Source organism: Myotis myotis, unplaced genomic scaffold, assembly GCF_014108235.1.
Source record: "Myotis myotis isolate mMyoMyo1 unplaced genomic scaffold, mMyoMyo1.p scaffold_m19_p_5, whole genome shotgun sequence".
Lineage (NCBI taxonomy): Eukaryota > Metazoa > Chordata > Mammalia > Chiroptera > Vespertilionidae > Myotis > Myotis myotis.
In genome coordinates, this window is record NW_023416357.1 from 73,905,613 (window position 1) to 73,930,215 (window position 24,603).

General features: G+C 43.3%; 1 protein-coding gene across 3 annotated transcripts in view; it reads left to right on the forward strand.

Annotated features, from left to right (window-relative positions):
- Window positions 1-17,051, forward strand: part of LOC118656960 (synuclein alpha interacting protein) — a 141,162-nt gene extending 124,111 nt beyond the window's left edge. Inside the window, exons 8-12 of one of the 3 annotated variants that reach the window (XM_036310781.1) lie at window positions 1,809-1,978; window positions 5,679-5,771; window positions 6,361-7,426; window positions 8,666-8,736; window positions 16,528-17,051. In XM_036310781.1, the coding sequence (XP_036166674.1) occupies window positions 1,809-1,978; window positions 5,679-5,771; window positions 6,361-7,426; window positions 8,666-8,736; window positions 16,528-16,612 (1,485 nt within the window). In that variant the 3' untranslated portion in view covers window positions 16,613-17,051. The remainder of the gene's footprint in view (window positions 1-1,808; window positions 1,979-5,678; window positions 5,772-6,360; window positions 7,427-8,665; window positions 8,737-16,527) is intronic. The other 2 variants (XM_036310783.1, XM_036310782.1) reach the window with 2 other exon arrangements.
- The last annotated feature ends 7,552 nt before the right edge of the window (window positions 17,052-24,603 follow it).

A 24,603-nucleotide genomic window follows, 5' to 3' on the forward strand; every position in this document is an offset into this window, starting at 1 on the left:
GGCCTGAGTCAAGGGAGTGATCCAGGCTGTGTTTGCACTGAGTGTCGGAGAGCTGGGAGAGCTCGGGCGAGGTGGTCCCCCTGCCTCTTGGGAGGGGGACGGGAGGCTTTCTGGCAGATTGACCTTTCATGGTGAGTGATCATAAGCTGAAAGGAAAACGAAGCTCCTCAATGACCCCTGAGTCTAAGTAGTCTAGGAATTTAAAAATTACAAGCATTGCTTGTGGGAAAAACATTACCTATTACCGAAGTAAATCCAGAAGTCTACAATCTCATGTTGATAGTGTCAAAGGATATGTCAGACTGTGGCAGTGGATTCGTGTTGGTGCCACAGCTTTTTGTGGCATCTAATGTCATCACAGTATAATGTGAAAGAAGTTTGCTGTTGGTTTTTAATTAATGATGTGAACCATGCTCGTTCAAATCTCTCTCTCCTCTACTAATGATACACTGGCCGGATTCCATAACTTTTTGCTTGCTTTTAACTATTAACATTTAATCCAAACCAGTTTAAAGTCTCAGTCTTATTTCTGATTGAAAGCATTCTCATCCCCAACCCAGATTGGACTCAGGGGTCAAGGGACTTGGCATGGGGGAGTGAGGCATGATCGGCTGTTTACTCGCCATGCTAGCTCCTATTCTCTCTCTTCTGGGCTCCAGTGCTGGGGAGAAAGTGGAGGTATGGAGAGAAAAAGCCCACTGTCTCTTTGCTTACCTGGGAAAGATCATGGCACGCTTCCTGAAAGCTGTCACTGCTTCCTCAGCTCACCATGGTTCACTACTGATGCCCTCTGTGGGCAGCCTTCAGGGGCTGACTTCTGAAGGGCACTGCGGTGGGGTATTCATAGGGCCCTCTGAGCCTCCCCACTGATACCTGACAGAGGAGATCTATACCCTCCTTCTTTCCCCACACAATTCTCTCTACTTGTGTTGCACCCCACTGCCTCTTGCTGCTAGAGAACCCTCCTATTTTTTTTTTATCCTTACCCCATATGAAAGACAGAGAGAGAGAGAGAGAGAGAGAGAGAGAGAGAGAGAGAGAGAGAGAGAGAACATGGATTGGTTGCTTCCCTCCCGTAGGAAGGTCAACCAGGGATTGAACCCAACCCAGATATGTACCCTGACCAGGAATCGAACCCACAACCTTTTTGGTATATGGGACTTGCTCCAACCACTTGAGCCACCTGGCCAAGGCTGGAGAACCCTCCCATATTTGATGGGGTAATAACAGCCTGGCACCAAGCTCCCTTCTACCTCATCTGCTCAATCTATGAGACATACGCTTGCCATGGCACATGGTGGGAGTGCAGGCTGCTGCCCAACCCCGGCCATGTCATTTCATTCCAGTTCTTTTTATTCTTGATCAGGATCATTTAGGCTCAGCAACATGTCAAGTGTGCTGCCCAAGTCAATCGGCACCGATAAACAAGTCCCACTCTCCTCCTGACAGGCATCCCCATGTTATGAGCCCACCCATTGAAAGGGATGAAGCATCTCCTCACAGACACCACTCTGCACTGCCCTGTGCCCTGCATGCCTCATAAAGGACAGGACCTGGCAGCAACCTCCTCCCCTCCCAGGCTCCTCCTCCTCCAGAACCTGGGTGGGGTTGCTGGTAGTAGGGCAGGAGGTGTCCGATATCGATATCGACTGCTGAAAGCTTGCCAGGTTGCCCCACCCTGTCCTGTTATGGGCTCTGGGAACTGGTTTTGGAATAACAGGAAATCTCCATTCAACCTTCTGTTACAGTCATTAAAAATGTTGAGAAGGAGGCCCTGATATGACCCCATGTCTCTGCCTTTCTGACAGACCTTGGTTGAGTACGGAGCAAATGTCACCATGCAGAACCACGCGGGGGACAAGCCCTCCCAGAGTGCTGAGCGCCACGGGCACACCCTGTGCTCCCGGTACCTGGTGGTGGTGGAGACCTGCATGTCACTGGCCTCTCAGGTGGTGAAGTTAACCAAGCAGCTGAAGGAGTAAGTGCCTATTCGCTCGCTGAGAACAAAGTCTGGCCCGTCATTCCTGTGCTTAGGTTTTAGCAGGTGCTTTGGGAAGCTCCCCGTGTGGGTTGCATGGGGACTTCCTTGCATTCTCATCTTCTTCTCTCCTTCCACCCCAAATCCTCACAGCCAGCGTTCATGCTGAAGATGCCATCTCTGCAGAGGCCAAATGATGTTCACACAAATAAGAAAAGTGCAAAGCAAGTTTTCTAAGCCAGGAATTTAAGCTGTTGGACAAAGAGAGAGAGCTCTCTCTGTGTGTTCCCATCTCAGGGCCAGATTAGAGGGCAGGCATGGAATCATCCCCCAACTTCTAAAGTTCATGAGAAAGAAAAGTCTAGAGATGGGCCAGTTTCTCAGCTTTCTCAAAAAGAAAAATATATAGTTGGGAAATTACAGACAGTTAATCTGGTAACCATTACTAGTAAATTGCTATAAAAAGTAATCAGATGATTCATAAATCCTCAGAACATAAAATCTTATTCAGTCAGCATGATATTACTCTGTCTAGCTACAGTCAGTTCTTTCACTATGAGATTGTTAAACTGGCACACATTGCATACCTCACTGTCAGGGAAGTTTTCTGGGATTGTTGTCAGGATAGGCTTGGATAAAGGGGGGCTGGAGGACAGATAGGTCTTCGATGGGTTGAAGGATTAGGAGCAGACACCCGCCTGAGACCAAGGTCAGCCTTTGCAAAACACAGCGGTCAAGTTAGAGTTGCCATAGTGGGGACAGAATCACTAAAAATCAGAATCAGTATTTGAAATAACATTAACAGAATGGGATGATAAGCCTTAAAAATTAAATTTTAAAGGAAAATTATGAAGTGTATGCTTGGTGGAAGGCCTTAACTTATTACAAGTGTAATTTATAAAAGCATGTGACAAGGCCTTGGACCCTTTGGCTCTTCTACAAGTTTGGTGAAACCTTGATCTCCCTACTTGTACTGTCTTGCCTTAGAGGTACAAGTTTCTGCATCCCTTCACCCCACCCCCTGCCAGTACATAGAATACTCTCTTTAAAGAGATTAGGCTTTTAATAGATGAAATATCCTATATAATAAAAGGATAACATGCAAATTTACAATCATGCCATCACACAAGATGGCCATCTCCATGTGGTCACAGGATGACCACCACAAGATGGCCAGCAGGGGAGGGCAGTTAGGGGCAACCAGGATAGCAGTGGAGGGCAATTGGGAGCAACCAGGCCGGCAGGGGAGGGCAATTGGGGGCGATCAGGCCAGAAGAGGAGGGCAGTTGGGGGCAGTTGGGCCAGCAGGGGAGGGCAGTTTGGGGCAATCGGGCCATCAGGGGAGCAGTTAGGTGTCATTCAGGCTAGCAAGGGAGTGGTTAGGAGGTGATCAGGCTGGCAGGCAGAACAGTTAGGCTCAATCTCTGTGGGATCGGGCCTAAACCGGCAGTCGGACACCCCCCGAGGGGTCCCAGATTGGAGAGGGTACAGGCTGGGCTGAGGGATCCCCCCCTCTCCCATGCAAAAAATTCGTGCACCGGGCCTCTAGTATAATAATATTTTTAAATAATATGATTCCTTGCAAGCATTCTTCACCCAGTTCCACAAAAACAAAACTCCCGTGGGGCAAGCGAGCTAAGTGAGCTTGAAGGGCTGGCTGTAATTGAAGAGAAATGCACACAAATTTCTAACTCAGTAAGTTATCTTCCCACAGCGAACATACATGTCTTTTTGTACACATCTTTTTGTACATGTGTAGGCATTCCTAAAACTAAGTTCCTAGAAAGGAAATTCTAGAACATAAGACATACATATTCAAAATATAGATAGATGCTACCTAATATCCTTCCCAAAATGTTGTGCCCATGTCCACTCCCCTCAGTAGTGTATAGACATAACCATAAAGAGGAAATTTAAAATGATCTAATAAAATTCTTTTTTTAAAGGTTCATAAGAGAGAAGAGCTCACACAACATTCCCCCCAGACTCTGTACCACAGAGCCTGAGAGGCTTTCATGAGCTGGAATTGCTGTTTTATTGGGGAACTTTCCCGGTCAGAGTCTCAGCTGTTCTCTCTACTGATGATCCTGGGATAAAATACATGTGTACACTAATAGGCAGCAGTTCTTCCATTGTGCCCAAAGCTGAATGCTGTGGGCAGTTGTAGTTAGGCCAATGACAAAGTAAAATAGGATAGGTTACATGTAGACCCTAATCCTTTTCTCACCATGTGCCTCAGTGAGGCTGGCAAACTAGAAATGAGCAGAGATAACCACTTTGTATAGCCAGGGCACACTGTACCCTTCAGGCTCCAAGGCAGAAGGATGGATGGAAAACACTGGTTTTTCCAGTTCAAAATTCTGAGTGGGAGACATTCTTGAATGCTTTCGCCTATCAGGATACTTTTACCACTTCTAGTTAACAAACACAGTTACTGTTCAGCTCTGTTAGAAATCCTTATTTACAGCCTAACTATTATAGTTTGAATTGTGACCCTCTCAAAAATCCTATGTAATAAAAGCCTAATAGCTAAGTGTCCGGTCGGCCGTTCAACCAATCAAAGTGTAATATGCTAATGATATGCTCAGCCACTTGCTATGACATGCACTAACCAATAGGGGGAAGACAGTCAACCGGTCGACCAATCACTATGATGTGCACTGACCACCAGGGGAAAGACCCTCTAACCGGTAGGTGAGCTTGCTGCTGGGGTCCGGCCAATCGGGACTGAGCAACATGGGCCAGACATGCCCTAGAGCCCTCCCGTGGTCCCATCCCAGCTAGCAAACCTCCCACGTTCCTCCCTAGCCCTGATCATGCACCAGTGGGGTCCCTTGGCCTGGCCTGCACCCTCTCACAATCCAGGACCCTTCAGGGGATGTCAGAGAGCCGGTTTCAGCCTGATTCCGCAGACCAGGCCCAGGGACCCCACTGGTGCATGAATTGGTGCACTTGGCCTCTAGTATATGATAATATGTTAGAGTCCTAACCCCTAGTACCTTAAAAAATGACCTTGTTTGGAGAGAGAGAGAGAGAGAGAGAGAGAGAGAAATATATGATAATATGTTAGAGTCCTAACCCCAAGTGCCTCAGAAAATGACCTTATTTGGAGAAAGAGAGAGAGAGAGATTTATAATCTTAAAAATGAGATCATACTGTACACAGTAACTTCCTTTTTTACTTAAGGAAAGTAAAATACACTTTATAAAGTATTCTCTCTCCTCTCTCTTCCTCTCTCTCTCTCAATATATATATATATATATATATATATATATATATATTTTTTTTTTTTTAAATAAATATGTATATCTATTTTTTTGAAATTTTAAAAAGTTTCCCTAATTATTAAGTAATTAGGAAAACTTTTTAAAATTTCAAAGAAATAGATATCCAATGTGTTATCATTTTAATAGCTCCCTTTATAGAAATAATTACAATTTTTTTAACTCAGTCTTATCGATGAGCATTTAGGTTACTTACAGTTCTCCACCATATGAATAATAAATTTACATTCATTTTGGGTGCTTTTGATTGTATCTTTGGGAAATTTTCTGAACTGTAAGGATGAAGATTATGCACATTTATGAGGCTTTCAGATTTATAGCAACTTATTGTAAATTATCATGAAAAAATTTACACCTGATGATTCATAGTAGACACTGTGTACCAGAGAGTTTACTGCCTTGGTCTGTTTTCCCAGACAAACAGTGGAACGGGTCACACTACAACACCAGCTCCAGCAACTTCTAGAGGCCCAGAGATCCGAGGGCAAGTTACTCCTTTCTTCACCCAGGTAATGCCAGGAACATCAGTGGATGGAGTCCTTACATCTCTTAAATCTCAGAGCCTTCTTTTGGACTTCCTTTTAATGTCTTTTAAGAAAATGACAACAGAACACATTTTAGCTTTATAAAGAGGAATAAGAATTCAGTAACCCAGGGAAAAGGCACTGGGCCTGGAGTCAGATGACCTGGTTTGTCTCTGCTCTGCCATTTCTTCGTCCAGTGACTATGAACAAGTCATTTACTCTTTCAGGGTCTTTCATTTCTTCACCTATAAAATGAGAATAAGGATATATAGGCTCATTAGGTTGTTGAAGATGGGATAAATTGAGAAAAATCTGTGCAGGATTCATGTGCAAATAGTAAAGTAGTAGACAAATTTTGTCATTGTATGAGGTCTGAGGCATACTATACTTAGGTTACGGTTGGTCCTATGGAGTATTTGTGAATTGCTTTGAACAAACATTAAGTGATTATTCTTATTCCATTCTTACTGATTTGTAAGTTGTTAGTGGTAGTCAAGACCATGCCATGACTTGTGGCCGAGTCATTTTAACCCAGTCGGAAATCATCCCAATGTGTCCTTCCTCCTCTTTTCAGTTCGCCATGCTCTCCCGCTTCCAGAAAGTCCCAGTGGAAATCCCCAGATATCGATGATGAGTCTGTAGCCAGAAGCAAACCAGGAGTCCAAGAGGGGATGCAGGTCCTTGCCAACCTGTCAGCATCCAGCCGGGCCAGGGCTAAAGCAAAAGATGAAGATTCAGATAGAATCCTTCGCCAGTTACTGGGGAAAGACATCTCTGAGAATGTCTGCACCCAGGAAAAGCTGTCCTTGGAATTCCAGGATAATCAGACTTCCTCTAGAAATTCCAAGAAGATCCCTCCGGAGAAGAGAGAACTGAAGTTAGCCCGACTGAGGCAGCTGATGCAGAGGTCACTGAGTGAGTCGGACACAGACTCCAACACCTCTGAGGACCCCAAGAGCACTCCCGTGAGGAAGGCTGAGCGGCCCAGGCCGCAGCCCATCGTGGAAAGTGCGGAGGCCATAGACAGCGCAGAAAGCTTACACTTGATGATCAAGAAACATACCTTGGCGTCAGGACGCAGGTTTCCTTTCGGGATCAAGGCCTCCAAATCTCTGGATGGCCACAGCCCATCTCCCACCTCAGAGAGCAGTGAACCAGACTTGGAATCCCATGGTCCAGGCTCAGGGACCACTCCCCCAAACCAGCCCTCTGGAGACCCCACTCTGCCCAGCGCTGACAGCACGGCTGCCCAGAAAGTGGCCACGAGTCCCAAGAGTGCCCTCAAGTCTCCGTCCTCCAAGCGCCGGACATCTCAGAACTTGAAACTCAGAGTCACCTTTGAGGAGCCTGTGGTGCAGATGGAGCAAACTGGCCTTGAACTCAATGGAGAGAAGGACAGAGATAAGGGCAGGACCCTCCAGCGGACCTCCACAAGTAGCGAATCAGGGGATCAGCTAAAAAGACCTTTCGGGACTTTCCGATCCATCATGGAGACACTCAGTGGCAACCAGAACAATAATAATAATTATCAGGCGGTCACCCAGCTGAAGACTTGCACACTGCCCTTAACCTCACTTGGAAGGAAGACAGACACCAAGGGAAACCCCATGAGCTCTGCTAGCAAAGGAAAGAATAAGGCGGTGAGTGCTATTTGGAGGATCTCTCTCTTTTTCCTTTGAATTTTGTCATTCTTGACATTGCAGATTGCTGGCCTTTGTCACCTTGAGGTAATCCCCAGAAAAATTCCAAAGGAATGGGTAGAAAGCCAAATTTATGTGTTTCTCATGAGATATGTTAGAGAATAGACCCTTTGCTATTCCTCTGGATAATACTCTGAGAGAAAGATTAAATAAGTCACAGGAAATTACATTCTGGTCTCTAAATTTCCCGAAACAGTTTGATCCTTGAGTATTAGGAGTCCTTGACCACCAGTTGATGGGAAACCAGGCCCTTCCTGGGCATGGAGTCTGCCTCCGGAAGAGTTTGTTTTCCTCATGTGACTGGGTGGTTTATTCCCAAGCCCAATTAAAGGGCGCATAAATAGAAACTCTATTTCTAAAGACTTAACTATTGAACACTGGAATGATCTTTAAAATAAATACACCACAGGGACCTCCACGTTGGCATTGTATGATGCGGGCCGCTGCGTGTGGATCAGGAGGCCGGAGCAGCTGAGTGCTTGCCAGCACACAGGGGGTGGCAGAGTGAGCCACGAACTACGTTTTATAATTGCATTTGTTGGAAAACCATGCACTATAATCTGTGGTTTAAATCCAGTGAATAAGAAACACGAGCATCTTTTTAGGCAATGTTTCCAGCATGCTCTGTGCACGCCATGCCCTCAAAAATGGTATGGCAGCCAAAATGCAAAACTCAGGAATGGAAGGACCCAGAATATCCATCATGCAATCTAGAGAGTCACACCCACATGATGTATTATTTGGTACAAGGTAAACTCCCAGCCAGGACTCAGAATTGTCTAATTCTTCTTGCGATAGCAACGTCAAGTTTTGGTTACTATCTCTCTAATTAAATAAACCCCAATTGGTTTCCATCGTGAATTGCCTTCATTATGAAGAACTTCAGCTGTATCTGTTTCCTCTAGAAGAGTCACACTTGTGCCCCTTAGGCCCTTGGGGTTAAATATGAGCAAACATACATTGCTCATATAAAACTATTCCAAGTAACTGAACGGGTTCTCTTGCTCAGGAGTACAAGGATGTTCTCAACAGTTCCCCACCACCACCACCACCATCAGCTCCTTAAAGTGCACACAAAGCTTCTAGTCTGCTCTCTCCCCTGCATGCCTCCCGTTCATTGAGACTTGCATGTGCTGAGCTTGCTGCATGTTTTCAGATGATGTTTAATTGCACCTCTAGGAGAAGGCCAGCCGCTGCGTCAGCCTTCCCTCTAACACGCTGACTGAAGAGCATCTACAGAACTGCACACGGTATGTGGGGTAGGGGATGCATAGCACAGGGGTGCCATGCCTTCGCTTTGAATTGCATGGCCTTTTCTTGTCTATTTATTTTTTAAATATATTTTTATTGATTTCAGAGAGGAAGGGAGAGGGAGAGAGAATCATTAATTGGATGCCTCCTGCTGGGGATCAAGACCACAACGCAGGCATGTGCCCTGACCGGGAATCAAACCGTGACCTCCTGGTTCACAGGTTGATGCTCAACCACTGAGCTATGCTAGCCAGGCTGCATGACCTTTTAAATCATGGCCCTGGAGCCACTTAGCAGGGCTGACACAAAGAAAGAAGAAACCTATAGCCCTTCCCCCGAATAGAAGCAGGCAGACTTGTAACTGGCCCTTAGAGAGGGAGCAAGTGCCCTGTAGGAGGGCTTCATTCCAGCAGCCGAGGGCCCAGGAGTCTCCTCCGCTCACACACATGCTGTGTTTCCCAGTTGACTTTGGTTTTCAGTCTTTGTTTTCATGGAGTCAAGTACCAAGTAGGTATAGAAATTAAATTTCCTGTCATGGGTGAAATGAGTCAACCTCCAATCAGAATCAGAACTTTGAAGCAGAGCTGAGGGTTTCTTTTATTGTTGATCATAGACGGAAAGCTCATTTCATCGCTATTCTGCTGCCCCTGGGAGCAGCCGGGCCCTGCCATTCTGAAATTGCTCCAGTGTAGCATTCGGAACCACAGTGCCAGTCAGTAAGCCGGTCTCTTTCTCAAACAAAACCGTTACAAGTCGAAATGCATGGACTGTGCATAAAAGGGTCATGTTGAAGGTCACAGGTGGCTGGACTGCTCCTTGGGCAGAGTCCTCCCGTAGCCTAGCTTTGTTTCATCTTCCTGGGGGGGATATGCATTCCTCCCTGACAAGGTGGGGAACGGGGCAGGATAAGGAGAGCAGTGGAGGGGAGTCAATGCAGGCAGTGCCCTAACTGGTTTATTTCAGAGGAGTTAAACCCAAACCCATTTTAAAGGGAGACTGTCACTTTTAAATCATTTAAATTTAATTTAAAATTTAATTTAAATTAAAAGTATGACACACCTTTTAGCCCTCTTCCAAAATCCTCCAAAATGTTTGTGTGTGTGTGTGTGTGTGTGTGTGTGTGTGTGTGTGTGTGTTGTGGGTATGAATTTTAGTTCCGAATACTAAGACAAGAGAAATGTCACTCTCCTTCCCTCCTCTCCTCTAAATCAAATGTAATCTTCTCCAGGTCTCTATTCAGGCTAGTACATCGCAGTCATTTTAGTGGGTGCCCCTAGGGGTCTCATTAATTCAGTAAATTGAAGGAAGTGCCTTGAATGTTCAGCATTTACTGGTCACCAGAGTTCTGCTTGGGGCAGGCTCACATGTTGCCTACGGCAGGGCTGCTTTGGCCACACAGGGGCCAGGAATCTTGGCCAGTGCTGACAGCCCAGTGCCTGGGGGTGGGGAGGGAACAGGAAAAATATCAGCTCCCTTCCCAGAAATTGGCATTGGCACTTCTGTTTCTCCCAACCTACCTTTCCCACCCACATACCTTTTCTGCCCCCATCATAGGTTGGGTGTGTCTTCTGGTGCCTAGAAAATTCTGTTTTTGTCCTTGAACAGAAGTCCCCAATGATGCCCTGAAGGAATGAAGTACAAAGACTGACCAACTCCTGTGGGTAGGGGGCTGGGAAGGACCCCTCATTTCTTCCAGGCTTCTTTAGCACCTGGAAAAAAAGGACAGTATCACAGTAGATTCTCCTACCAGAAATAGTTCATCCTGTCTTCCTAGTACCAAGGGAATGAAGCTGAACAATGTACTATAGCAAGATGACAAAGATCAGAGCACAGCACGAGGTTGTGGGGCTACTTGGATATCTAACATGGGGTTAACAGTTCCCTAGTCAGTTTAAGAAGCAAGCCTTCTGAGGGCTGTTTCGAACCTATCAGATTCCCAGGCTTTTTAAATTAAATTTGGTTTCAGTGATAAATAGAAATCCAAAAGTAAACATATTCATTGTATTTAAATAAGCATCCTGGCTATTTCCATCCCTGCCTTATAAATTAACCTGCACTTTATTAAGTTTTCAGTTTGACTGCTTTGTTCATGCCGGAGAGGGGAGAATTCTCTGTTTCACTCATAATCACCCAGAGGCAGAGACAACCAGCCCAGGAAGGATGGGAATCTCTAGTTGAAATAAGGATTCCTCTGAGAAATTAAGACTAGCATGGGAACATGGGCATGAAAAACACCTGATCAACTAGTGCCTGCTTCATTTTGCCTGTGGGGCCCACAGAGAAAGCATCCCATAGAAAGATGCAAGAAGGAAAGGAACCCAGGTGTTCATCCATCAGTGATGGCTTTACATCTTGTCCCTAGAACTTGCTTGAAGGCCAGATGGTCCCTCTCAGGTAGCAGGATTGCCAGGATCATATAACTTTGGAAACCAATGGCAGTCAGTGGGTTAGCATTGGCTCCACACATTATGCCACTGAATGGCCCTGTCAGTATAGCCCTGGGAGGAAGGGTGAAGCAGTGGGCCCCATTTCCAGGCATACACTGGAATCACATTTCAGTTCCAGAGAAATTTTTATTTTTCCTGGTAAATAAAAAATAGGGGCAATAAATGCAACATTTTAAAGAATGTCAGCGCTGTGAGGGGGTTCTGTTTGCTATTTATTTTTCTAAATTGGTCACAGCTTGATAGAAAGAATATAAATTTCTTTTCAATGCCTTTTAAAATTAGATTCAACTCTATTGCTTTGAACAGCTTTCCCAGTGTGTTTCAACTGCAGAGGATGACTTTGTTTATAACAGTCAGATTTATCTCTACTTTTTATTACAAAGGACAAATTGGTTTTGAGTTATTACAACTCCAAGGGAATGTTTGCAATTACTTGTCTTAAAATGTCAATAAGCCATCCATTTCCCAGAGTTTAAGTCTATCTGAGATCTGTAGCAAATGAAATGAGTATTGGTTCCAGTTATGAATGGGCAGAGGGCATTAACCCTTGACCACTACCAGTCACACTGTCTCTGACCACGGTGGCACTGTGCCCTGAGGGGTGAACATCAGGAGACTCGTGATCCTAGAACCAACTTGATAATATACTCTCCTTTAAGACAGTAAGCAATAAACACCATGAGTGTGGATTTTACTATGAAGGAATTAGTCATACTCAGAATTATACATGTAGAGCCAAGAGCTAGCATCAAATATCAAGGTCGTTCAGCAACCACAACAAACAGAGTGATATGTTTGGCCTGAGATAACGAGTGTGTGTGGCAATGGTCGTCTGCTGTGTCCAACAGGAGATGAGTTCAGGGTTCCCACCCCCACCAGTTGGCAAGCATGTGCACACACACACACACACACACACACACACACACATTTCTGTCCTTGTTATATTATCAGAATATCATTCTAAACAGCAAAATGAGCAGAGATGTGGAAGACACTGGGAATGTAGAGGTGAGGCCCCGGCTGAAACCTGACCCTCAGCCCCACTGAGCAGCATTTCCAGATCCCGATGGAAACACGCATTCGGCCCAGAAAGGAATCCCTGATCCTACTGAGCAAGGGCATCTTTGCCATAATGTCTCTGGATATAATACAGTGGCCACATGTTAATCTTGCCTTAAGTGTTTGACCTCCAAGTATTTATTTTTAACCCATATGCTTTTTAAGATCCTTGTCGGGGATGATTATATAAGTAGCCATGGGTACGTTTCTAGGCTCTCTGAGTATGTGTTGATTGCATAGTTCTAGAGCGCTCCGGAAAAGCAGACAGAATCTTCCCAATGTAACCGTTTAGGAAAGTTTGTTAAAGTGCTATTACTAAAAGGGTATTTTGTAACACGTACAGACATTAGACTTTCTGCTAAAAAAAACTATAGTTTCTAATTCTAAGCTTCATCTGAAGTATTTGTGTGTGTTTTTCATTTCTAATATACTAGCTCTGGGTCCAGAGCCAGTCAGTCAGGAGGAGTTGATTCCTGACTTGAGGTGATCAATCATCTTTGCTCCAGAACCCATCCCTCCCCACCCCCACCCCAGAGCCTATCTGGTCTCCTTCCTTTCTACACCTCCCCAAGTTCCCCAGTGTTCTGTGTTCCCTGCACAGCTCTTGTCCCTCCCACCCCCATCTCTGCCTCCCTAGGGTTCAAATTTGATTCCAAGAGAAAATCTGCATTTCACACCGAAGCTTTGTCCATATGACTTGGAGGAAGGAAGGAGAGCCCAACCTTGAACCATTCCTCCAGACTCCATTAATTAACAGGATCTCCTCTGAAAGGAGCCACAGCTGTACATTGCCGTTGGCTGTTGCCCAGTAGGATATTCTGTGTAGAGAGAAATGTCCGTGCTATGGGGAATGTTTAAAATGACTGGATCTTTCCAGCATCCAAGCACAATGTAGCAGACGCTTTCTGAAAGCTGCCAGAGCTCTCACGATGGATGAGAGCATGATTCACAAATGCAGCTTCTTTTCATAAGCTCCTTGCGCCCCCTGGGAAAAGGGGAAAGCATATTCCGATACAGAAAGGCAGTGAGTTTCATATAAAAGTAGGATGAGTTGAGACATAGGAAAAAGAAAAAAAGCTATTACAATGAAGATCCTATGTTCTGTCTTAAAGCACTGCCCTCGGAAGGCAAGGAATGAACATGCGGAACACTCATGAACTATAGGAAGGAGGGCAGGGGGAGACCTGCCTTGGAAACTAAAATCCTCCCACCGGAAATGCATTTCTTCCAGCATGCTAATCCTGATTTCAATGTAGTCACCCAACTTAAGAACAAAACTCCCTTCACCCAACTCCACTCTCCTTGCCTCACTCCCCCAGGGTCTGGTTTTGAACTGTGTAACTCCAAAAGGGACACGTTCTAGTATGAGTCCTCACGGTACCATGTCTGCCACAGCTAGGATATCCTTGCACACTAAGAGAGCAGTGCCTGTCTGTAAACTCTCTTAAGGCTGGAGTTTTAAAGAATCAGCAAGTTACATGAGGTTTAAAAGTACCAGACAGAGACTTTACTCAGCACCGTCCAATACCTTCACCAAGCATCCCTGCTCCAACCACAGTCACTTGGGATTTTCCTTCCCACGCAGAGACCAGTGCAGACACGGGATGTTACTGAGTTGCCAGCGCACTCATTTCAACAACATCGTCAGCTCTAAGCCATGCATTTTGCTGGGCCACAGTAAGGCATGGTCCCTTCATTCAGCGAGATCATAATCAAGAGAGAATTAAAAGAGGATACCATTAAAAAATGGTGACTTCCATGAAAGGTCTAAGAACTTCATGAGAACAGGGACCCTGATGGCACTACCACACCCCCAGATGTACTCCAAGGTTCCAGCATGGCGGCTGGCACACGCTAGGAACTTCATACGTATTTGGAGAGAGGGAGAGCTAGTGGGAAGAAATGGAAGAAGAGAGCAAAAGCGGAGTAAAACAGAAGGATTGAGGCTGTCATCTCACGGAAAGAATGGTGCGCTCTGTTTAAAGCCAGGCCTTCTGATTGCAAGTCCACCTACCAACAGGAAGTGTTGGTTTGGGTAGGGTTTTCATTCTTTGAACCAGAACCCCGTTTTTTAGTAGCTGGAATTTGTAGATACGCTCTCTCACTAAAGCTTGGAAGGGGGCCACAAAAGTAGCAACGGTCCCCTATTTTGGTTATCAGTGGAAATGTAATGCATGCCCGTGGACCAGGTAAGACTAACCCTCTGAGTTGCTGTCTGGGCTATGGAACATGTAGTCAGCAAATTCAAGTACATGAAAAACTGTGATTTAAATTCAAGCCTTTCCTTCTTTCCAATTTTGGGCACTGAGAATGTGATTTTATATCCAAAAATGAAATCAAGGACCAGCAAATTATCTGAATAATTCATGCTAGAATTACTGAAATACTTTTGTTCTTTAGAATACTGGTAATTAAGGACTGAGTAATTGAAGGGTTCAGAGATGCTTGAATTAGCCTGATATTATTCAGATAAATGCCTCAAATTAACATTTTTCTGGGTGTATATTCAGCTCTAATCATTCTGGATTTGTCCTGCAGAAAGTGTTCTTTTTAGTGTTTTTGACCACAGTGTCTCTTATACTAAAGCAGAAATACTACACCTGTCTATTCTCCTTCCTGTTTCTGAAATATTATTGGCATTTTTGTTTGATATCATCTCCTCTCCCATTACCTTTATTCACTTAGGTTTATGCCTTTTTTTATGTCTTTCCTTTTTTAATGTACTTTTGTTTTGTAAGAAAATGTGTATTTAATCCACCATGTTTAGTTGGAAGTCCTTAGAATATCTTTCAACCAGCTGGGTTTTTCCTTCTCCCTTTCTTACCCATGGACAACTCTCTGTAGTTCTATTCAGAGGAATACATAAAATTAAGAATTACATTTTTCATATTGTGACAATAATCAAGTACTTATTAAAACACTAAGAATATGCCCTAGCAGGTCTGGCTCAGTGGATAGAGTGTCGGCCTGCAGACTGAAGGGTCCTGGGTTTGATTCCGGTCCAGGGCCTGTACCTCATTTGCAGGCTCCTCCCCGGCCTGGGCCCTGGTCAGGGTTCAGGCAGGAGGCAACCAATTGATGTTTCTCTCACATCAGTATTTCTCTCTGTATTTCCTTTGCTCTTCCACTCTCTCTAAAAATCAGTGGAAAAATAGCCTTGGGTGAGGATAAAAAATAATAATACGTGATTTTGAGACTATAAGACCACAGTTGGGGTTCTCCATCCAATTATGTCCTCTTGTTAGCAAGGACCATTATTACCAGAGAGAGTTTGTTTTTGTCTGATGTAGCAACAAGGAGGAATTGGTAATATGGAGGCTTTCTGGCTCTCAAGAGATCACTCCTTTCTGGAAGATTTTATCCCGAGGATGGGACTAATATCCCATGAAAATGAATGCATCTACCCAGAGGGCAATTCACCTAAAAAACAAAAATGTTCCAAGTGTTCAGCTGGTACTTCTTTGCACAGACTTACTAGGTATCAACTATTGAGGGGAAAACAGCATTATTGTTCCCTAGTTTCTTCTTTTCCCTATAGATTTACCTAGTTGTGTTCTTCTAACATATACTACTCAGTAATCACACACCCACAGAAAAAAGCATCTTCTTTAAATGATTAATAACTTTAAATTGCCCTAGCCAGTTTGCTCAGTGGATAGAGCGTCAGCCCATAAACTGAAGGGTTGCAAGTTTGATTCCATTCAAGGGCATGCACCTGGGTTGCAGACTTCATCCTGGCTGGCTGGGGCACCTGCTGGAGGCAACCAATCAATATGTCTTTGTCACGTCGATGTTTCTCTCTCACTGTCTCTCCCTGTCCCTTCCACTCTCTCTAAAAATGAATGGAAAAATATCCTCAGGTGAGGATTAACCAAAACAACAAGGAGCTATTAAACTTATTGGAGAATAAAAGGTGTCATCAGTGAACCCATGTAAATAAAATATAAATATTTCATGTTTCCACTAAATTAGCAGTATTATACATACTTTCTATTTTGTTTGTGATAAAATTCACTTGACTATAGAATTTCACCTGGATTCCAATCAGCAGTTGGAATTGAGAATTTAAAAGTGTTCACTCCGTGTGTTATGACATGTTTTTTACTTATTTTTCAAAGAGTGGTTTATATGAAAAGAGAATAATTTGCCTACTAGAATGAAGTGTTCTTCAGTGTGGTTTGTGTGAGGATAACTTCCATTTTTGGTGAATTGGTTAGTGGTATTGTCTTGTAACTTGACCGTCGTTTTATCTAATTTTGGCCTCGTGGTTTTTCTTCTGCTTAGGCATAATGACCTCAATAGAAGAATGAAGAAATCCTACAGCATAAAGCACATTGCTGAGCCAGAGCCAAAAGAACTCTTCTTGTAAATCACTTTTTTATCATCGCTGCCCTCTGGACACCATTGGAAACTGGACTCTCCTCTGTGGAAATAGAACCATGGGAACAATGCCTCCCCAGCAGCAGAACAGAGTATCAGGATGCCTTAAATCTATAGTGGTAGCCTATAGAAGACACATTTTGGGGGGTGATATTTGTATATATAACTTGTTTTTAAAGAGACATTCACTGACGCCATTTTGTATTTCATCAATTGCATGAGTGTTCGCTAATGTTGATTGAACTTCCCTTTCTCCATAATATGGGCAGTTTGGGCTCGACATCTCAATGAGACCAGGCCAGTGGTATTGTTTTCTGTCAAGAACGTTTTTCTGGCATTTCTACTTTTTGTGTAAAGGAAATAATGTTAACAGCCACCTATAAGCTGGGGACACCTACTTTCTAATAAATCTCTGATCTGATTTCTAAGGGACTCTGAGAGTATTTTGATTGCTGCTATTTTATTTCAGGAACAAACTGCCCAGTTTAGCTGTGTTCCCACAGGGATCAAATAAAACATTCTAGTTTTCATTAAGTACTAAAGGATCAGACAAGTATATAAAATAAGTCAATTCCTCTGTCTGTTCAAATCGCAGCGTTGACATGAGAAAATACTAATGACAACTGAGGATTTAGCCCCTTCTTGGGTCGCTTTTTCTTCTGCCTCTCGCACATTATGAAGCCAGTCTAATCCCTTTAGGAGACAGCGTGGAGCCTGAGTTTATAACAGCCCTATTGATGTTGCTTTTTCAGTCCATGGATGGAAGCAGTAAGTTCCATGAGATTTCATCCTATCACGTAAAAATATGTTTCTGTTGAAACTTCAAGAGTTTTATTTGCAATGTGTTGGCAGAGCCTGCCTACAAGAGGCCCTGTCAGATTTTAGTATTAATGTGCAATATAATCTTACCAGTAGGAAGGAGCGCTGTATGCCATGAATAAACAGTTACTAGCAATGTCACTGCAGTCAAATGTGGAGCATTCTGTATTCTGTGGACAAAATAAACCAAGGGACCAAATTAAGAGGTCATTATGCATATGTGGGCCATTTGAAAAACTTGGTCTTCATGAGATGCAGTGAGGTAGGAAGAAAGAGCTAATATTTAAGTGTCTTTTATGCACCAACCTCACTTATGTGCAGACATTACTCCCATTTTATGAACTAGAACATTAAAGTTCAGAAAGTTTAAGTCCTGTGTCCAAGGTAAATGGAAGAATTGGCTTTAGTACACATTTTCTCACCATCTCCATTACACTTTATTCATCTGTCCAGCACTGTGCTATCTCCTTAGTACATTGCCCACTGGACTAGCACACAGGGAGCAGGAGTTGTGGTGTTGGCTCTACTTGTGGACAATTCTTTGGTCTTGGGTAAAAGATACTGCCTCCTTGGTAAACCTGGGAAAGGCGAGCCTGGACTACATACACGTAGGTTCCTTCCAGCTTACAGAGCGGCATGTCTATAAATGTTGGCCCATTTGCTGTGTTCTTGTCCTGTGAGTTTCTGTTGTTGGAACCTGGTTCCATGTGTGGTTGTGCGTTTCTCACATTGTCTTTTTGTCCAATGAGATGCCCTGTTCTGATTTTGGCCCCTGGGCCTCCTGTGCCCCCTTTGATTGCTTCCTCAGATTTCACTGCTCTGTTCTAGTGCTTGAGCCTCTAATAGAGAATATATGGCAAGCACACATGGAATTTAGGTTCCTGTGTTTTCTGCTTGGTACAGAGGAGGTGATGCTGGGATCACACAAGGGCCAACCTTAGGGACTTAGCTCTAGAAGGGGGCCCACAAAGAAAGGACACCCTGCGAGTGCTGTCTCCCCCAGAGGCCCCAGTTTTGTTCTTAGACAGTGTTTTTGAACTTGAATGTTGAGGTTGGGCTGGGTATCCTGCAGATTTTATAAGCCAGACACAGAGTTCCCAATTAAATATAGCAAAGAGCATCTCTAGAGTTTGAAAGAGAGAGATACCACCTCAACTTAGAAAACTCTGGCAATTTGACGATTAACACTATAATTTAAAACACCACAGTAGTAAACAAAGAAAAGCAAAGAATTTGTAAAAGGTAAAACAGGGAAGTTGAGCAGATTCAGATGAGCCAGACTGCAAGACAATGCACTGAGTGCTGGATGCTGCTGCTAGGACACTAAAAAGGCAGGGCCTTAAAGCTTATGCGGAAAATATCCTTACCATCCAAGTTCCTTATGAAGGGGATACATTGTTTGCTTGAACTTCATAGAAATGATAGTTTCCTTACTGTAAACCTAGTTTTATACAGAATTTAAAAAAATGAAAACATTTCTTTATAGAAATCAAGACATTCACATGTTAAAAGTGTTTCCTTTTAGTAAGGAGAGCTTTGCGGTGCCGGCCCCAACCCCTCCCTTTGGGGCAGTAAGTTGGGGAAAGCTCTGTCTGCATGTCTAATTACATGCAGTGGAGCAGGAAACAGCTCCATTGTAAAAAAAACTATCACAACATCTGTCAGCATCTTTTAAAGACTGGCTTCTTTTATGTCACTAAAGGGACTTGTATTGCCAAAGTTCAACACATCAAATGAAGAATGTTTCTTAGAAACGATAATGAGAAACCAAAAACCTTCACCACTTTGGGTGGATTGAGTTCCAATTATTTAGTCTCATAAAACATTTAGTATCAAAACGTCAATCCTTGTAAGAATGTTCTAGATGTACAGCACAGAGATGGGAGCGGGGACCATCAAAGGGTATCTCCAAGCAAATTTTAAGAATTGTGGTGTTTTTTCCTCAAAGTGGATATTTATAAGCAACATCCTAGATGGTCCAGGCTAGAGGAAATAACTACAAAATAAATATTGAAATCATTCTCTGAAAGACTCCCTAATATAAATTAGGTTAAATGTTATTTCTTCAGATGCCACCTTTATGCTTAATGTTAAGTTGATAAAGTAAAGATAAGGAATTCGTTTCAACAGGGTTATTACCATTTCTCCCCATAGAAATAATGTTCATTCTGTCTATTGCCTATAACTCTCATTTGTTGATAGGTTTGTCTTTATGTTCTGTGTTATCTCTGGTATTATTTTCCTTTACTCTTCTACTATTGTACAGTTTTCTATAATTTTTCCTGTTTCCTATGAGACCATAAGTGTGTTGATCTTTGTGTCACCCCTTGCAGAGGATGTTAATTATCTAACAATTTTTTTCAATACCCTTATATCCATCTTTTTTTCCTTCTTATTTCTTCCCAATTTTTCTTCTTCTACCCCTTTTCTCTCTTTCCCTCTCCCCTGCCTTCTCTTATTCTCTCTTCCCTTCATATTTGCTATTATCTCCCCTCCCTTCTCCCCTCTCTCTTCTCTGCCCTCAGTTCCCAAGATCTCTAAATCCTTTATATAAGCTCATCCTTGGAAGAAGCTGGCAAAGGAATTGCAGTAAATAGAAATATGCTGGACCCATGTTTTTTAAAAATATATATTTTATTGATTTTTTTACAGAGAGGAAGGGAGAGGGATAGAGAGTTAGAAACATCAATGAGAGAGAAACATCGATCAGTTGCCTCCTGCACACCCCCTACTGGGGATATGCCTGCAACCAAGGTACATGCCCTTGACCAGAATCGAACCTAGGACGCTCTATCCCCTAAACCAAACCTGTTAGGGCTGGACCCATATTTACAATGAAAAGCAAATCACCTCTCCGCCTTCCCAGAGCCTGTAAGTAGAACAAGCATCTTTCTATATGCTGATATATTCAACAGACTTCTATCAAGCCCATACCAAGAATGCAGGCTCTCCTTGGATAGAAAAGCCCCAGACCTAGGTACCAACCATAGTGGGGCATATAAGGATAAATACGGCTACCAAACTGCATGTGGAGGGATAGTGGGGGAAAACTATTCTAACTGGTGTTTACAGTGGTTCTCAAACTTTGCTGCACATTAAGATCACCTGGGGGAGCTCTTAAAAACCTGATGGCCAAACTGAACCCCATAACAAATAAATCCTGCTCTTTGGGGGGAACGCAAGTATCTGCATTTATAAAAACTTCCCCAAGATTCCAATATGCAGCCAAGTTTGAAATCCAGTGTCTTGCTACTCAGTGCACTTAGGCACTGTCGGCATTGACATCAGCTGTGAGCATGTTAGAAAGGCAGAATCTCCAGGCATTCACCTGCATCACTGTTTTTTAATTTAACACGTTAAGTGCCCAGTCACCCGTGACTGACACTATACTTTCCGTCCAGAAGACAAAACAGGCTGGGTGCTTAACGTGTTAATGATGCCGTGAGCTGTCTATTGAGAAAATATTTGAGAAGACAGTTTGGTAAAAAGGACCCATCCTCAAGAAGAGGAGAGAATGGTGTGCCCCTAAACCTGGGACAGAGCATGGAAAGAGACTATTGTGCATTTTAGGAAAGTGTCACTGGAGATATGACACTCATGTGTATTTAATGTGGCTATAGAGTGAAAATCAAATTCAATACTATTCATATGAAGAAAATTATATTTAAAAATAATAATTATTGAAAGTGAGGCATTTTTCTGGATGAGATAGGTAGAAGACAGAGCAATAATTTTTTTTAAAAAATAAAGGATGGGGTCATTGCACTTCTACGGTTAATCATAATGAGGCTAGCTTTTCCACTGGTATTTCTCTAAATTTCCTAAAATCTATGTTTATAAAAGTGAAATTAACAGAAAGTAACCCATCTGGCAGTGGCATAACCAAGACAAAAGCACACCAAAGCAAAAGCTAAAACCCATCCCCCAATCACCGCTTCAGGGGCTCCCCATAATATGCCAGCAAGATACATGATATAGTTCATGACCTCATTACACAGTACAGTGCTGTATTGTATACCAACACAGCCCTCTGTTGACGCACACACACGCGCACTCGCACATGCACACGCACACACACTGAATCCCTACAATGTGCAGAGCTCTGTCCCAAGCAGCAGAAATGCAACCGTAAATCTCTGGTAACACATGCATAGTGATTTTGATGAAATGAGGAAAATCTGCGTTAAACGGGATAAATTTGCAAAGTAAAACAATCTGTTGTGATGTTGCGCTCATATTTATATCTATATTTTATAATCATGTTTATCTTTTCTTTCTATGGAATTTGTTCTTGCAGTTGTCCAGTCAATTAGGACCAAAGAAGGAAGAATTTAAATTCTACTACTAGTGGTAGGCAGTGCTAGCTGCCTTCTCAATATCCTTCCTCCCTTTCTTCCTAATCAGAGGAGTCAGCTAAATGTTCTCAGGTAAAATTACTTCCCCAGGTGCCCTTGATTAGGAATGGTCATGTGACCCGGCTCTAGCTAATGAAAAATCAGTAGAGATCAGTGATGCTTTAGAAAACTTTGTGAAGCAGGAAACTTGCCTGGCCCTTATCTTTCACCCCTGCCACTTCACCCTGGGTAGAGCAGCACTCCTTGCAGCCATGAGAACAAAAGTAACCATGCCAAAAAAGCGAGACAGGAGGAGAAAGAACTTCGTTCCGGGAGCAGCTGCATAAGCCCTAGACTGTCCTGCTTGTTATTTACGTGAGTAAAATGAGCTCTTTTCACTAAGTCACTGACTTTCTGGCTTCTGGCAGGAGTAGCTAAATATAAAATCTAATTGATGTTTTCATCATACAGAGTAAAGAGTATACATCCAGGTTATTAGAATAAAGCAACATTTCACAAATTTTATTCTATCCACCATTCAGTCTAGAGCAGTGGTCGGAAAACTCATTAGTCAACAGAGCCAAATATCAACAGTACAACGATTGAAATTTATTTTGAGAGCCAAATTTTTTAAACTTAAACTATATAGGTAGGTACATTGTTATTAACTTAATTAGGGTACTCCTAAGCTGGACTTTGCTAAAAACATCCTCAATCTGATTGAGGTACGTTTGCTGAGGTCGATCCCTCCCAACTCTCCCATCCACATTCTTCTTGTATACTTGTTTCGGATAGATGAGTGTGGATGGGAGAGTTGGAAGGAGTCGACCTCAGCAAACGTAACTCAGACCTCAAAACAATGTACCTCCCCCGCGCTGCCTATCCCGCGCCCGCCTGCGTGAGTCTCCCATAGCCCGACCAACCGACCGACACCCCCCACTTCTTCTAACGCCACTTCTTCAAAATAGACTCGCCCAGGCCGAAAACCGACTTCTGCGCATGGGCCACAAAGTTTCAATCGCACTGTACGTGCACGCCCGCACATGATATTTTGTGGAAGACCCACACTCAAGGGGCCAAAGAGCCGCATGTGGCTCGTGAGCCGCGGTTTGCCGACCACTGGTCTAGGGGATATTTGGCTGTTCTCCAGGGTTAAAGTAGGTTTTGCTAGTATAGTAAACAGTGCATACAAAATTCTATAATACATTGTGATGCACGCACCTTTCAGAAACAAAGGATTTATTCCCCCAGCTGCTGTCACTGATGCTGCCCAGAGCCCTCAGGTGTTGGCCCTCAGGGAATGGCCTTTGGCCAAAGAACCTCACGTTGCCCAAGAGCACATCTCTTCCCAAGGCAGCCTGTATCCAGTGACTGGTCAGTGTGGGGCTATGCAGGCCCAGCCCTTCACCCAGCTTGAAACAACTCCAAAAACTTTCCATGGGTGTGGCCAGCTTCTTCCTCTGCCTTACCCTGTTCCCTCCCCTTTGCCTCCATAGGTATTGATTCCTGAGCACTAATCTCAAGGTCAGAGCCTGCTTGCCAGGGTACCCAGTCTGTGGCAACACATTAGCATGCTCAGGTCCTGAAGAATCTCCGAGTGCAAAAAGAAACTTGTGTAAATGCTTTCGGTGCTTAAACTGATTTGTAAATGGGAAGAACACTTTTCACATCCTCCAGTGTGATTTCTCAACATAACTAGAGTCAATTTTGTATGGAATTTAGACTTTTCTATTATGATGAAGGCCCAGTGTCAAATCAAAATGTGTCAGTGCAGAACTGTTTAGCCAAATTTCAAGGAAATGCAGCCAATATATTCTGTTTGAATACAACTTCATTTGTTTGCTAATGTCAAACTGGTACTTAATGCAGTAGCCTGTGGTCATTATTATTGTAACATACTGCTCCCAGGATCCTTCCATAGGCTGTAGGCCCAGGTGTAATCCATCACCCTCATTTCATTGCTGATGATTGAACAGCATTCTACGTCCCCAAAGAAATGTCTTCTCTGAAATATGGCATTTATCAAAAATCAATATAAGAAATAGCCACATAGAAAAAAGTTTCTATATATTTTTTATAAAACTTATTGAAACCATCATATGTTTAAGAAGCCAATGGTTCTATAAGGGGTCATAAAATAAATGCTTCTTAGACTTAGTGCTAGGGAAAAAAAATCTACTCCTATAGAAAAACTGGCATGTTCTTTTTATTAGCTAATAAGAACCTTATATAACTTGTGTTTTCCTTTTGGTCTCGCCGGCTGGGAAAAGGTCAAAAGCAAAGTTTGCATTCAATCTTGGTAGCAATCCTTAGCTTCATTTTCTTCAGTATGCCACTCTCACTCAAATCCACCCCCTTCCTTTGTTCTGACTTCATTATCCTTTTTTAAGGGCTGTAACACATCTGTGTCTTCTATTATAAGCCACCCCTAAACCTTTTGAAAATAAGTAGATGGAAATAAATGTTCCCATCATTCCTTCCCACCTTACCCCCCTACCTGCTCAATCCTGCCCATTCTATTTAACTGGTGTTGAAACCTACACCAATTGTATGTACAAGGCAAAGCTGATTTAAAGTGTAAGACAACTGTTACCTTTAAGTTATTTGTTGTCTTCTGAAGACAGTAGAAATCATATGCACACACATGTAAGGTGCAAGACAAGGGGCAATATGAGGTGAGGGCTCAGGGAGGGGCGTTGTTGAAGAAGAGAGAAATCACTTTTGCTTTGGCTGAGGCCGGGCAGGGACCCTGTAAGGTTCCCATTTAAAAGAGGCAGACAAACAGAGCACTCAGATACAGTGATTGGCTGCCTATGCCCCATGTAAT